General features: G+C 39.6%; 1 protein-coding gene across 3 annotated transcripts in view; it reads right to left on the reverse strand.

Annotated features, from left to right (window-relative positions):
• Positions 1 to 827: 827 nt before the first annotated feature.
• Tubgcp4 (tubulin gamma complex component 4) overlaps positions 828 to 16050 on the reverse strand; it is a 46265-nt gene continuing 31042 nt past the window's right edge. For 2 of the 3 annotated variants that reach the window (XM_078049729.1, XM_005316483.5), the window contains 9 exons: positions 11277 to 11327; positions 10774 to 10879; positions 9207 to 9314; positions 7742 to 7883; positions 5297 to 5474; positions 4655 to 4789; positions 3176 to 3292; positions 2344 to 2483; positions 828 to 1686 (listed from right to left, as the gene is read on the reverse strand). In XM_078049729.1, the coding sequence (XP_077905855.1) occupies positions 1674 to 1686; positions 2344 to 2483; positions 3176 to 3292; positions 4655 to 4789; positions 5297 to 5474; positions 7742 to 7883; positions 9207 to 9314; positions 10774 to 10879; positions 11277 to 11327 (990 nt within the window). In that variant the 3' untranslated portion in view covers positions 828 to 1673. The remainder of the gene's footprint in view (positions 1687 to 2343; positions 2484 to 3175; positions 3293 to 4654; positions 4790 to 5296; positions 5475 to 7741; positions 7884 to 9206; positions 9315 to 10773; positions 10880 to 11276; positions 11328 to 16050) is intronic. The other variant, XM_013358193.4, reaches the window with a different exon arrangement.

Genomic DNA, 16050 nt, shown 5'->3' on the forward strand with positions numbered 1-16050 from the left:
GCTCACTTTAGGAGGACAGCTAACCAAGGAAGATAAAAATTTAAGAGTTTAAGGAAAATTTTGAGGCATCATTATCAAAAAGTTATCCCAGGCTGTTCAAAATGTTATGTTTCCAAAAACTCAATTTTAAGGTAGGTCAGAGACCAGGTTAATATGCCAAAAGTTGAGTGGAAGAGGAGAGAGAGCTGTAAGTTTTTGACTGTCATAGTTTTCTCTCCATACACAGAGCTAAGCTCACTGACAGCTGACCTATGGGTATTCCCCTGACCTGAAAAAAAGTGAGTGGTCAGTGACCATAAGCTTGATGGGATGACTTTCTGTAAGATAAAATATTGAAAACTCTAGTGGGATGTCTGATATATTATTGTCACAATTGCTAGAAGCTCTATCTTCCCTGTCCCTAGCATCATCCCTGTTCATGTACTCTTGTTCTCTAAACAGAGCCCAACACATTGTCTTTAGGGAGCCAAACAGGAACAATTCCTAGGCTTTTTGGGCCATCTAGTCTCTCAGGACAACTCACCTCTGCTGTGAGAAGATGAGTGCAATTATAGGCGATAGGTAAACAAATAAGTGTGACTGTTTAAAATAAAAACAAAACTACATTTACAAAAACAAGCAGTAAGCCAGAGTTTGCCAACCCTTGCTCTAGAGGCAGCAGAGGGAGGGAGGGAGGGAGGAAGGGATGGAAGGAGGGATCATTTCTAGTTGACCACTGCACAGACTAAGGGAATTATAACATGGTGGATGAGGCAGAGATGAAGACCAGATTCAGTTCTGCAAATGAGACCAGAACACCACACTTTTTCCCATTTTGGAGGGAGATGTTAAGTGAATATTTACTTTATTCACACTGATACCAACATTAATGATTATCCATGATGATTGGGTCATGTCAGGGGAACTTTAATTCCTGTCACTTGTCACAAGGTAGAATAACTGGCCATAATTTCCAGTAACAACTTGACCCCGATTTTCTCTTAAAAGATCTTTTTCATTGGTGGAAAAATACTTTAAATATATTGTTACTAGCTAGAATTGCCCTTTTACCTGTCCATATGAATTGGAACTTGCAAAATTCTTAAGATTCACAGGTTTGAAGATCCTTAAGGCTGGAAGGCTCATAAATTTTAAAGGAGGAAAGAATCTGTGTAGGCATGTTACTTGATACAGGGAGAAGGAAAGTCTTTCTCACCTTTGTATTTCTTACTTGCTGGTAACATCCATCAGTTGATCTATTTGTAAACATTCCTTTTTTACATATAATCCCCCCTCCCCCCACACACACAAAGAAACTTCTGATCTTTGCATTTACTACTGTATTTCCCACACCTTGAATAGAACCTAGGCACATGGTAAATGCCCCATAAAAAAACTGATGAATAAATAATGAACATGCCTAGCAGATGCTCTTAGTGTAAAGGATAGGAGCCTTGTATGGTCAGCAGAGGGACAGCTGACTCCACAGGTTCTCCTTGGTGTGGGCAGTCACATTCCAAATGGGAATGATGGGAAGGACTTCTACCTTTGGATTATTTCTAAGAGAAAAGGTAAAGCCCTCTTACTAGGCTGCAGATATTTGGTGAATGGCTAGAGAATAGGATGAATCTTCGGTAACAGACTTGAGAATGTGGTGAGAATAACTGTTATTTCGGCTTATGAACCAGTAGTTTTCACATCCCGAAACTACAAAAGAAAAAAAAAGAGCCTCATTAAATACCATGCTTTCCTAAGATTATCTTCAAGGAAATACAAATCAGTGTTAAGATAATGTCATCTTAACACTCAAGAGTCTGACTACTGATAAAACCACTTTTAAAAAAATCTGCTCTGAGGCATTTTAGTGAGAAAGAAAGGCAATAGAGTTCTTTTCTGAATGGAAACAACACAGACCTGAGAAGCCAAATACCAGTGGATCTCACTATTAGATTAAAAAAACTTCAATGAGAAGGGGTGGTCCTGTCCTTTCACAGAATTAGAAGCTAGGGGCCAGCAAAGCACAGTGCCTTTGCTACAAAGGTAGTTTGTATCACAGCTTGGAGTAGAAGGCATACTTCCTCCCAGCTCAGCAATCTACAACTTCGCAAAGGACTTCAAACCCCTCTCACTACAGTATTTTCTTACGATGGTGATTTTTTTACTGGAAAATAATCTTCATTAAAATAATAATTAAAGACAGACACATACCTGTATCTCTGAGCCTTGTTTATAGAATGAGGGTATTTGGGATCAAATGATGGCTAAAGTCTCCCTTCAGTTCAGTTTTGGAATTATGCAACTCATTAAATAATTACACACACACACACACACACACACACAGAGTTTCCCAAGGGTTGTCCCTACCTGCCCAGAGTTCCGCCAGCCTGAGTGTAGTATTTGTTATAATCTAGTCGTAACAGTAGTTGAGCCAAATCTGAGTTGATCTGATGATTCCGGACACTGGAGAGAATCTTGAATAGAAGTGAAGACTGGCGGCTAAAGCCCTGCAAAGAGGGGGACTTAAGCTGGCATTCCCCTAAAACTCACCAGCTCTCCATGTGGAGGCCTAGAGCAGGAGAGTTCCTTGCTCAAAATTCCACAGAATCACATTGCTTTTTTTTTGCAGTGCTGAGGATTGAACCAAGGGCCTTGTGCATATGAGGCAAGCACTCTACCAACTGAGCTATATCCCCAACCCTCATATTCCCATTTCAGTTAGCTCCTAAAATGATTTGGTCCATAAAATTCATGACTTTTTATGAAAGTACTTTCTCACTAGTAGGAATTTAGTAGCTGGTTTCAAGTGAATATAATTCTATCATGTACAGGAATTGGGAGAACTTTTCTTTTTCTTTTTTTGTTATAGGCAGATAATTATAATTTCAGTGAGCCAGGAGATTAGCTCAAGGAAGTAAGGATGTAGGATGTGAGAAAGCACAATGCCAATGCACATTAGGTGGGCTGAGTACATTCTTCAGGGCTGAACTATTTTTGAACACTGTGAGGTGGCATTTTAATCATCTACTTCAAAATCAACTGATACCAACATTTTAATCTTTGTATCTTGTTATTTCTGTGTATATGTATTGGGGAAATGCTTTATTGACTTGGAGGAGAGATCATGAATTTTCCTTGGGCAAGACCACCTCTGTCCTTTGGATAGGGCTGTACACTTTCAATGGCGAAGCAGACTCACCTTCACGAGAATGCTCAGCTGGGCAGCTCCACGCTCATCTAGAGGGCCCAGGTTCTGACTGACCAGTGAACAAAAACTGTGACAGAGATCTAAGATTTCATTCAGGCAGTGAAACACCTACCCAGGAAAGCAAGTTAGCATTAGGGAAAAAGGAAGATGCATCTGTGAAGTGAAAAGATTTGGGAAAATGGTCTAACAGTTGACCTCCCATATCTGACCTCAGGACAGACAAAACCACTTACAAGGCTGCTAGCCCCTCAAATACAACATGTGCAAAACAGAATCATACCTTGCCTGCATTATTCTCTTAATCCACCCTGCACAAAACTTTCACTCTATCCACATTAATCATAATTTCTTAGAAATACAGTGTGTTCCTACCTGTGAGCTGTGGTGTTCCTGGTATCTGGGATATTCTTCTCTGTAACATCAGTTTAAGCCCCACACTCAGTGAAGTGCTTCTTCCCCACTGTAGCCTTTAGTGAGCTTTCACTTCTCTGCTATATTATCTGTACTCTTCACTTGGCAATTGTTCAGGCCACTTGTGTTGTTATCAATCTTTGTATGAATATATGTTTTGTTTCTCCAACTAGATTGTGAGCTCCTTAAGGGCAGAGCCATGACTTATACCTCTTTGTATTCCCAGTGCCTTGCATATAGTAAGCACTCAATAAATATTTAATGATGATGACTTGCTCTAATAGTCTGCTTTTCCACAAGGATGCACCCAGGCCATGCATAAACAGGGTCTATCTAACAGTGGTTTTGGTTGTTTTCAATTCATGGAATCCTCTGGAGTAACATATACATAACTCATTTTTCCTTGGTGTTGCAAAAGTTCAAATCCCAAATACTAGAACAAAAAAGTCTATCGCACTGGTACTGTGGTACACTCAACCAGCTCCCATCACAGTTAAAGCAGTCACCATTGCACTAGGTTATTATTTTTTTTTAAATCCTAGAATTAAATCATCTGTGAGCTTTCAAAAAAAATATTGATGTCTGGACCCCATTCTAGGAACTCTAATTAAAGTGCTCTAGATCCTAGATTTTTTAAAAGGTCCCAGATGATTAAATGTACAGCCAAGATGAAAAAAAAATGTCACAAAGGAGACATATATGTGTACTTACAGATATATACAACTTTTAAACAACTGGTTGATCCTGGTCCAACAGATTTCTAAGAAAATGATCTCTTTTTATTGGTTTTTCTATAGTGTCAGAAAGATTTTTTAGTTAACTCCTTCTAAGGGTTAAATATATAATTCTTTTATCTATAGCTGTTCACCATATCCTATGATACACATTTCAGAAATTCAAAGACATTTAAATTCCCTGTTAACAGTCTCTTTTGGTTTTGCTTTATAAGTTGTTAAATGGAGTTGAACAAGTATTTAATGATAATTTTATATCCTGTCAATGCAGAGTATCTAAAAGAACAGTCAGTACAGTCTAAGAAAACCAACCAGCCTTACTTACAGGTTTCAATAAGATAAAGGACTGAGCCAGCAAATTGCTTAGGAAGTGGTCGTGAGCCAATCGGATGCTTTCAAAGTCTCGAGTAGAATTGATTTGATGAAGCAGCTGTGAGAACTGAGACTCCAGCACATCTACCTGATAGACAGTTACACAATTTTTAGCACCTTGCACCTTATTTCATTCTGTCCTATGCTTGACAGGAAGAAACAAATTCATTGCTCCTGCTCATCTTTCCTCTAACAAAGCCATGTTCAGGCTAACCAAAGACACCCTGATATTGCCCAGCCTTGAAGGAAGTTATCTGTGTAATTCTTAACCACCCTCAATGTCTTAGACCACTCTCCACTGCCCCAACACATCCCCTCCACTGACTGACTTAATTCTAGAGAATTCCAGAAGTTCTAGCAAACACTAGGACAAGTAAACAATTAATGCTTTGCTGATAAAGATCCTAATTCTTTATTCCCCTTTATCTGTGTATTTCCAATTTTCTCGAAAATGCCCTCAAGACTCGTGCCTAGTGATAAAACCCCTGATCTTTTTCCAACTCTAAGCACTTTGCCAAACAGAATTCCTCTGTCTCCTGCCAACCTCCTAGATTTCTTTTCACACCCCTTCCTTCTACTAATCCCCAGAACACACCTGGAGATAGTATTGAAGATTATCTACCAAGAAGGCCATGTGGTTTCTTAGGCGCCACTTGACTGCATCAGTCTGGTTGGACTTGAGGTGTTTACGCTGCATTTGTAGGGCCCAGCAGTGCTGCAGTTCAGCTTGGACCCGGCGCACACTCAGTAAATACTTAAAAACAACATTGTACCTAGGACAGAAATATCAGGCTATTCAAGAAACAAACCCCCATGCCCGTCTATGGGACAGACAGAGACTCTGCTATCCACCTCTCCCGCAAAAAGCAGGTAGGAAAGAATGGCTAGAGATGTGAACAAAGACACTGTAGCTTCTTTATACAATGAAATCTTACACAGCAGTCAAAATGAATGAATATGAGCTGTATAGCTGTATAACACAACAAAATGACTCTTAGCAATATGATTCTGAATGAAATAGGTAAACTGCAAAAGATCACATATGACCTTTTAAGTAATTCTTAAAACAAATGAAAGCAGGGGCTGGGGATGTGGCTCAAGCGGTAGCATGCTCGCCTGGCACGTGTGTGGCCCGGGTTCGATCCTCAGCACCACATACAAAACAAAGATGTTGTGTCTGCCAATAACTAAAAAATAAATATTAAAATTCTCTCTCTCTCCCTTCTCTCACTCTCTGTTAAAAAATATGAAAGCAAAAAAATATAAGGGAATATAGTTTGATATTACAAAACTGTACATCGGGGTTTATATTAATAATATTCACCTTGGGTTGGGGGATGCAAGGGGACAGGACTGGGAAGGACCATATAAGTAGATAAACAATAATCATCAATGTTCTAGTTTTTATGCTAGGAAGTGATGTGATGATGATGTGTGTGGGAAGGCAGGCAGGTAGGAGGGTCTTGCATGTACCAAAAAGAATTTGTTAGCAGACCCCTGCCTCCAATAAGCTGAGGGGCTAAATGCTTACTGCTGAGACCTTGTACTGAGAAAACCCAAGAGAAGAAAGCTAGTTTTTGGTAGAGTTAGAGATTTACTTGTTCACAGGCAGGTTTGCAGAAGACAGTCTAATTCCACTAAGTTTTAAAATTTTTTTGATACACTTCAAATGGAAGAGACGTACTGAAATAGTAGACCATCTCTGGACATGATTTGAACACATCTAACAATATAGGCACTTTTTAGATAAAAGTAAATTGCATTACAGACTGGATTAAGTTATAGAGATTATTGTTAGTTTTCTTGAGTGTGATACTGGCACTGTAGCTCTGTTGAAAACATCCCTTTTTGAACTGCACAGGAGCCAAGCAAAATAGCATATCTGGGATTTGCTCTAAAGGCTGTAGTACAACACAGGGGAGGGAAAGTTGAGGGAAGCAGCTTAATGCTGGTGGTTACTGAAACTGGATAATGAGGATAGAGACACGTGTTATAGTCTATACTTTTGTTGATAGTTAGAAATTTTCATAATAAAAAGTTCAAAAACAAAACTTCCAAACTAGATTTCCTCAAGAGTTAATAACATATCAAGTGAGGAGGAAGTGGACTACGGGCCTGTGGGATGCTGCGGGCTGTGGAGCTTTGGAGGCTCTCTGGACAAGGTCCCTGCAGCTTGCTGGGCTCTGAACCTGCTGTAGAATCTTCTCCCTGAAACTTGTCTAGCTTACATCAAGGCTGTCATTGCATAAGTGATGCCTACCCTAAAACAAGTAGACAGAGGCTGTACAGAACTGGGAGGATGGAAAAAAAGGGGTTTAAAGAAGAGATGGCCCCATTTGCTTATTATTTTTCCTTTCCTCTATTCCTCTAGCCTCATGAGCATGACAATTTCCTCCCTTTCCCTACAGCTCTGGTTCCTCTGGTTTGGGGATACGAGGTCCTGCAACAGCACTGGGCAGGCTCTCATGATATAGACAAGGCTGGCCTTACAAAGTCTCATACCACCTTTATTTCACGCCCCAAGAAGGGTGTCCCTGTTGCCTTTCTCTGGATGTAAAAGGAAGTGATCTCCCTAGAAGCTAAAATCCATAAACACACACTTGGGCTTTCCCAAGTATAGCAACGAAAAAATATTATAAAAGTTAGGGAGGAAATTCATCAAGTCTGATGGAATCACTAAGGTCCAGACTCTTAGTGTGGTACTGCACACCTCATTCTCCTGAGGTTACAACTGGCAGCCTATAAACTGCTTGTTATTTTGCAAGTTTTTTTAAAAAAATTATGTTTATAAGTATATATATATCCCCTTCCCATTCATTCCAGTTCCCATCATTCCCTACTGTCTCATGTCTGTAGCCTCACTTATTAATGTGAAACTGTCTTGTCTCTGAAGACATGAGTTTGCAATTTCTGATTTGTAGACTGTTAAAACAAAACAAAAAAGTAGCTGTCTTGGTTCCATCAATTCTATACATGCTAATTTCTTTCCTAGGAAACAAGGTGGATAAAATTTACCTCTAATAAACTCCAAAATACTCACTTTTCCAGGACAGCTGGGGTGAAGAGAATGTGTAGAGGCCATTGTACTTTGTAGGAAAGACCAAGGGCTGCCCAGCCAGATGCAGGGGCTTCCCGGGGGGAAGTTTCCCGAGAAGGTGCTTCTCTTGCCTGAGTAACATCTGCTAATTAATTAATGATCAGGAGAAGAAATGAAAAAAAAAAAAAAGACAAATTGGTTAATCCAGAGTCAGATTTAACAAGGTGAATAACATTCATGGAATGAGTATTCACTGGTGTCTGCAGTGTGACCGCACAAGGGACACAAAGGTAAAGGGGAAGGAAATTGCTATGTGAGGTTCTCTTTTTTTTTTTTTTAATATTTTATTTTTTTTTTAGTTTTCAGCGGACACAACATCTTTTGTTTGTATGTGGTGCTGAGGATCGAACCCGGGCTGCACGGATGCCAGGCGAGCGTGCTTCTGCTTGAGCCACATCCCCAGCCCATATGAGGTTCTCTTGAAGGGTCTTTTGGATTCTTTTTTCAATGTTATAGTCTGGAGGCTGGAAGTAAATAAATAGACACCATTCCAGCAGCATTACCAAAAACAAACAACAAAAGTACATCCTGGGCATCTCACCAGACTTCTGGACTTCTCTTTTCTCCTGTAAAAAATTTGGGTACTATACTCACATTGCTGGTGGCACTGCAAATTGGTGCAACCACTCTGGAAAGCAGTATGCATATTCCTTAGAAAACTTGGAATGGAACCACCATTTGACCCAGCCATCCCACTCCTCAGACTATACCCAGAGGACTTAAAAATCAGCATACTATAGTGACATAGCCACCTCAATATTTATGGCATCTCAATTCACAATAGTTAAACTGTGGAGCCAATCTAGATGTCCTTCAATGGATGAATGGATAAAGAAACTGTGGTATATATGCACAATGGAATATTACTCAGCATTAAAAGAAAATAAAATTATGACATTTTCAGGTAAATGGATGGAGTCAGAAGAGGAGAATATCATGCTAAGCAAAGTAAGCCAATCCCAAAATATCTAAGGCCAAATGTTCTAATAAGAGGATGCTGATCCCTAATGGGGGGAGGGAGCATGGGAAAAATGGATGAACTTTGGGCAAAGGGGAAAGAGGGAAGGGGAGGGGACATGGGAACAGGAAAGATGGTGGGATGAGATGAACGGCATTACCCTAGGTACACGTGTGACTGCACATGTGGTGCAACTCTACATGGTGTATAACCAGAGAAATGAAAATGCGTGTTTTCCATTTGTGTACAATGAATCAAAATGCATTCTGTTGCATATAAATAATTAGAACAAATTTTAAAAAATGAAAAAACAAAACAAAACTGGGGTACTGGACTAGATGGTTTCTAAGGTCCAAAATTATATGTTTCTGTGGAGGTAGATAGAAGCAGGGATAGGAAAATGGATGGTGACCAGGAGGAACAGAAAGGAAGCAGAAAAGAATGGCAAACCTTTGTGCTCCTTTCCATGATACTCGATTGTCAAGTGCAACAGAGGAAGAAGGTTGTCATCATCCAACAATACCTTGTGTGCTGACTGTTGAAAGGCCACATTCACATCTGCAAGAAAGAACACATGGGTTGACAGGAAAGCTAACAGCAGGATGCAGCAGACATGTGTTCCTTTGCCTGACCAGCATTCATTTCTCCTTTTCTTCTTGTTGGTGACAGCATCCTGAGAGTATCATGCCTGCCCAACATAGTTCTTGTGGTTCTAGTGAGCTTGGAAATACCTGATTCTAGGATGACAGGCAAGCCAGACATGAGAGATGGAATGTAAAACTCTATACAGCTACATTTTGTTTAGGGGTATAACATGACCCAATTCAGGCCAATCCAGAGGCTGTACTGAGACCCTTAAAGAGTACATACAGCTCTGGTCAGAATAACAGAGACTTAGTAGGATGTAAAAACTTGGCTAGAGTCTACCATTCAAAACAGGTCTGTCCAAGAAGAAAGGGAGAGGTGAAGATGGAAAGAGACCAAGTTAAAGGAATCACATAAGCCATTGGGACATTTTGCCTAAAGCCATCACATCTCTTAAATTTTTCAGTTATAAAAATAAATAATTCTTTTTCCCTTTTTTTCTTACATGAGTTTGAATTGGATTTTCTGATATTTGCAACCAAAAATGTACTATATAAGTATAGTGGATATCTATTATTTTACTGACTAGAAAAATAATCATAAAAAATAAATCATCGTGAAATAATCATCTGCATTATTTTTCTACCCTTATTTTTTTTGGGGGGGGGGAGGCTCTGATTCCTATTTAGCTCTCTTCATGTGGTCTAAATGGGAACAGTCATTAATTGATCTAGGGGTGGATGCTGCTGAACTAGTGTCTAACCTCTTCAAGTGATTCAGGAATAGGCATTTGATTTGGGTTGAGCCAAGCAAAACCCTTCCCCTGAAATTCTTTAACTTGCTATTGAGAGACCAGATTTGGTTTCTTCAGTAGAGGACACTGGGAAGCATGTTCTTGATGGCCCTAGAAAGTCAGAGTACATAAGAGACAAAGATAAAATACAGTGAGAAAGAATTCTGATAGTATCTAAGTCCCTAATTTCAGATGTTGTGAGGCCCAGTTGTACCACTGTTCCATTAGAGTTTTAGATATAATAGCAAATAAATCCCCCTTTTCTAACTAGGTGAGCTCAGGTTAAAATAAAACAGTTCTAATGTAATACTCTAAGTGGCAATAAGTCCCAATATGCCATATATGAGATATATATATATATATATATATATATATATATTTTTTTTTTTTTTTTTCTGATGAGATGAAATACCTGGTTTGAAGGCCTGTATCAACTCCTTCAGGTAGGGTCACAGGGCCAAGGTGCTGTTCCTAATGACCTCAGGGTGAAGCCTACCTGAAAGTCCCATCTTTGAAAGCACTGCTCTGGTAACTCACCAGGCTGCTTATATATGGAGCAGGCCTAAAAGCATCAGTAGCAGCCAAGAAATACCCTGTAACTTCAGTTAGCTGGTATTCTCAGGGTCACAGGGCAATTACCATGCTCAGTTACTGCAGTGGGTGGTGTTTTTAACATGTGTTGAGCTGTGTCAATGAAGGCCTGAAAGAGTTCTCCTCGTCCCAGAAGGTAAAAGTCTTTAATGATCTGAGGAAAGAATTTCAATTTACAATTCAGTAAAGCAGGATCAGGAGGGCCTCATTATCCTGAGGAAATTACACAATATATTTTCAATCTTATCAGTCTGAAAGATATAGGCATTTTGAAGAAGCATTCAGAGCAGTTCCTCCTAGTAGGATGATGGCTTGTGTTTCATTTCGTTTATGCAATGGCAACATACTAAAACCAGAAGAAAGTAAACTCCCAAATCTTTGTGCTACAATAGATTTGTAACACAAGGTACTTTTTGCTCACTTGAGAAAGAGCAAATGTGTCCACTGTGCCAGTCTGGGTATAGGCAATCAGTGCCCCCAGGAGAGGTCAAAGAATGTAAGCCACTGCCCACCAGCATTATGTTGAGAATGAAAAGAATAGCTGTTATTACCTTCAGCTGACCCAGCAGATCTGACTCCTCTACCATCAGCTTCCAGAGATGCTATGAAAAAAACCAACAAAACAGGGACAAATGTTCATTACAATGAAAATTCCTATAAGAAATGGTTTTGTACAAGTTCTGCCATGTATTGATAAAAGAATATATACATAACCAAATTCAGTTTAACAGTTTAAAAAACCCATGAAGATGGAAATGTTCTGAAATTTTTGATAACAGTCATGTAACATTTGTGAATATAGTAAAAACCACTGACTTAAAAATGGCTACAATGTTGTGCCTGTAATCCCAGCTATTTGGGAGGCAGTGGCAGGATGATCAAGAGTTCAAGGACAGCTTGGGCAATTTGTCTCAAGCTAAAAATTAAAAAGGGCTGGGGGGAATTGAAATGTTGAATATTATTATGTGAAATCTGTCACAAAAAATAAAATTTCAAACTATGAACATTACTAAATTGAGGCTTAAAGGAAGAAAAAAACCCATATTACCAATTACCTTAATAGATTCAGCTAAAGCACTTGATAAAATTTTATATTTGTTCATGATTTAAAAAAAGGAAGGGAGAAGGAAACATCTTTATTCTGATAAAGAGTATATATCAAAAACTCACAGCAACTACTTCTCAATGGTGAAGCAGTAGAAGAAATTCATTTAAAGTCACTTAACTGTACTAAAGACTTTGCCAGTGCAGTAAGGGGAAAAAAGGTGTGTGTGTGTGCATGTCTGTGTATGTGTGAAAAGCCAAACTGTAACTATTAACAGATGCTATCACCATCTGCATAGAAAGTACAAGAGAACTGATAATACAGACCATTAGAATTAGTAAGAGAATTCAGTAAAGTTGATGAATAATAGACAGAAATGAAGTATATAACCATCGTGAAAGGTAAAGTCACTACTATAGGATTTGTCCAGTGAAGTGACCAACAGTGGTTTAGGGTGCTGGGATTTACCACCCTTGGACCATTAATGGTCCACCCTCCTCTATCTCCGACTTACTGGAACTGACAAGATTAGGAATTGGCCTTTAACCCTTCTCCAGTGCATATTACTAGACAAAGGGGAATAGAAGCTCACAGGCCAAGACAGACATGGGTAGAATAAAAGGTACAACAGACCAGACAACTTTACCCATGTGAAGCATTAGTTTCAGAAGAGGCTGCGTGGTCGTTTCAGGGTGCCATCCAGAACCCCTCTGTATGCTCAGATACTCGTTACCCACAGGTGCTGGGAGTCTTGCCTGTTTGTCAGCAGTTCAGGGACGGTACTTGGCTAAAGGGAGCTTCCTTACCCAAAGATCCTTTTCTCCCTTGCTAAAGGCAGCCCACATCCTAAAACTGGCAGATTCAGGGGTATAGTAGCTTAGCCCCTTAGCCCTTTGGACATTTCTGAAGGCCATCCTAGTTTCAGAGCTCTGCAATATGATCGCCCAAGGCTCCTATTGGAACTGCATCACAAAGTATCTTCTCCCTCTGATTAATTCTACTTCACTTACTTATTCCAACTAAATCCTAATCTTAGAATCTGTTTCCTGGGAAACCTGACTTGGGACTTGAGCCAAGAATTTAAAATACTCATGATAAACATGCTTAAAGAGGTAAGGACAATGGCAATGTAAATATATAAAAAGAAAACAAAAAGAACCAAGTTGTTTAAATAATTATATAGCCACATGCAAAAATTTTTAAATGATCCATACCTCATACCATATAGAGAAATTAACTCAAAATGATCACAGACTTAAATATAAAGCTGAAAACTATAAAATTGAAGAGAGAAAATAGAGGGAAAAATCTGTGACCTTGGTTAGGCAAAGATTTCTTAGATACAACACTAAAAACATCCTGAGAGCAGATGGTTTCTCTGCTGAATTCTAACAAACATTTAAGGAGCTAATACTAATTATCCTTAAGTCATTCCAAATAAACAGAATAAGGAGGAATATTTTGAAACACATTATTATGGTATGGACACGAGATACACTCCCCACAAAACTAACGCAGGAATGTTCAAAGGTGAAATCATAGGACTGTAAAACCTGTAGCCTACTCAGTCTATCCTACTTTGAATGAAGTAACTGGGTGGTAACTATAGGCAGGTGGGGTATGTCAGGAAGAGGTGAGTACCTGGGTGCATGCCTTGGAAAGGGCTCATCTTCCCTATGGCTGCCTGTGACTATCTGTTTGTCTGTCTCCCTCCCTTCTCTAAGTTGTTCTTGTCAGGTATTTTGGTCACAGCAATACAAAAGCTGACTAAAACAGAAACTAGTACTAGGAGTGGGGTCATTGCTATGACTAACCTAATCATGTGATTCAGAATTGATATACCTAGCCTAGTTATCTCATTAGATCAGAAGCCAGCTTGTCACAAGTTATGAAGGATTCATTTCTGTTTTCTGTAAAAATATCAGATGTCTGTATGGCCTGGCCATTAGTTGATGTTGTAAAGCTGATTGGAATGCCTGCCCGTGCCCTGAACTCACCCATGTCCAGTTTTCCCTGACCATATAACAACCCTTTTCTAAACCTTAGTGACGCCTCATAAATTCTGGCCTTCCTTGGCCGGATAACGACCCTCTCTGAGTCTTTAAGATCTCCATAAATTCTGATGCCGGGGCCAACAAAAATGTAAACTTGTGTTATGCTCCTCAGAGCGTTGTTATCTGTAACCCCGCTTTTGTGTAACTTTTTGGGCTATAAAACTGGGCCACAAAGAAGCCTTGGGGCTGTCCTTGGCTCCCACGATTTTGAGGGGCAAGGCAGCCTGGCCAGTTGAAATAATAAGCTTGCTTTAATTTGATTTTAATTGGAGTCAGTGGTCTTTTCTTGCATCATGGTCTAACAGAATCCTTTGGAAATGATTTGCAGAAGGAATTTGCAAATGTTTGAAAAAACAGGCTGGAGAAGCCTTAAATTTTGTTATCACCCAGAATGCAAATAGTAATATGTACTGTACTCATAAGATTTCAAAGAGAATTGAATTACAAGAAGCCACTTGTGTTAACATTCTGGCAAAGAACTTGTCTACATTTTACCCATGTTTTGAGACTTTGTGTGAGGCTGAATTTAAAAGTAATGGGCTAATTAATTTGGTAGAGAAAATTTCAAGGCAGCATAACATTCAGGAAGTGTTATGGATACTGCCAGAAGCTTTTAACCAGGTTTACTCTGAGAATTACGAAGAAAAAACAGAACTAAAAGATTTTAAAAACTTGCAGTTTGTCCAGAAAAATGCTCATAAAGCTGAGGCAAATGAAGATGTGATTGTTAAAGAGATCACAGATACTAAAGAGATGCGAAGTACTAGGCAGAGACAATAGGAAAGGTACCTTAAGTGCACCTCAGGAATCTATAAAACCACATTCACTGTAGGCTCAAGAAGGTAGAAGTGAAAATTCTTTTGAGATCATGGAGGTGCCCTGTCTCCATAGAAGGTGCCTAGAAAGTTATTTCATCCAGGCACTCAGAGGCCATTGGCATGATCCCAGAGAGCTCAGCTACTGCACAAGCTGACATCAGATCTGGTGCTGGTTCTGCAGGGACACTGGATGCTGGAGTTAGGGGGTCATGGAGGCTTACACTGAAATTTCAAAGACAGTCCTGGGAGGCTAGGCAAAGTATAGTAGGGTTGGAATCCTACTATATTCCAACTAGGGCTGCCCTGAGAGTATGAAGCGAAGCTGGAATGAAGACCTTAGAAATTAAGAGTGGCCAGTAACATGGACTGTCTGCTGACTAGAAAGAGAAGGCCAAGCTAAAAAAATAGGTCATGTGCACTACAGCAGGCAAAGCCAAAGGGGTGGAACTCCTAGGCCCTTTGGAAAGAACATATCACTATCATGTGTCCTACATGCTATATGTAGAGTTACAGGTAGAGTTATTAAACCTGTTTGCCCAGCTAGATTTTGGTCTTGCTTTGGCTCCATTCCTTCTTTCTATGCTCCTATTTCTCCTTTTGGAATGGGAATGTTTATTCTGTACCACTATATTGGATATATGTCATTTGCTTTTGATTTCTATAAGGACTTACAGCCAGTAGTTTGATCTGAGTCTCAGAGACCTTGTACTCGGACTTTTGGGCAATTCTGCAAGTGTTAATGCTATGTGACTCTTGCAGATGAACTAAATGCATTTTGCATTGTGAGACAGACATGAGCTTTTGGGAGCCAGGGGTGGAATGTTATGGTTTTGATGAGGTGTCCCCTCAAATGAACTGTTTTCAGTGAAATGATTGTGAGAACTGTGACCTAATCAGTACATCTTAATTTGAATGGACTATCTGGGTGGTAACTCTAGGCAGAGAGGCATGGCTAAAGGAGATGGATTACTAAATGAGTGCCCATCTTCCCCAAGGCTGGCCCGCTTGCTCATGTGTGTTTGTTCTCCCCAACACCTTCCTCTTTCCTGGCTACTATGGGGTGAACTGTTTTCCTCCACCCTGCCCTTTGGCTATGATATACTACCTTACCTAGGGCCCAGAGTAAGACTGAGACCTCTGACACCATCATCCCTAAATAATCGTTCCCTCCTCAAAAGTTTTCTCATCAGGTATTTTGCTCACAGCATGCAAAAGCCAACTAAAACATGCATACACCAAGACTAGCATTACCTGGATTCCAAAACAAGATAAAGGCAGAAAAATAATGAAAAACTATAGGTCCACATCCTTGACAAAAATAGATGCAAAAATCCTGAACAAAATACTAACAAATGGAATCCAACAGCACAATGAAACAATTATTTACTATGATCAAGTGAGATTCACC

The sequence above is a fragment of the Ictidomys tridecemlineatus genome, chromosome 5 (genome assembly GCF_052094955.1).
Source record: "Ictidomys tridecemlineatus isolate mIctTri1 chromosome 5, mIctTri1.hap1, whole genome shotgun sequence".
NCBI lineage: Eukaryota > Metazoa > Chordata > Mammalia > Rodentia > Sciuridae > Ictidomys > Ictidomys tridecemlineatus.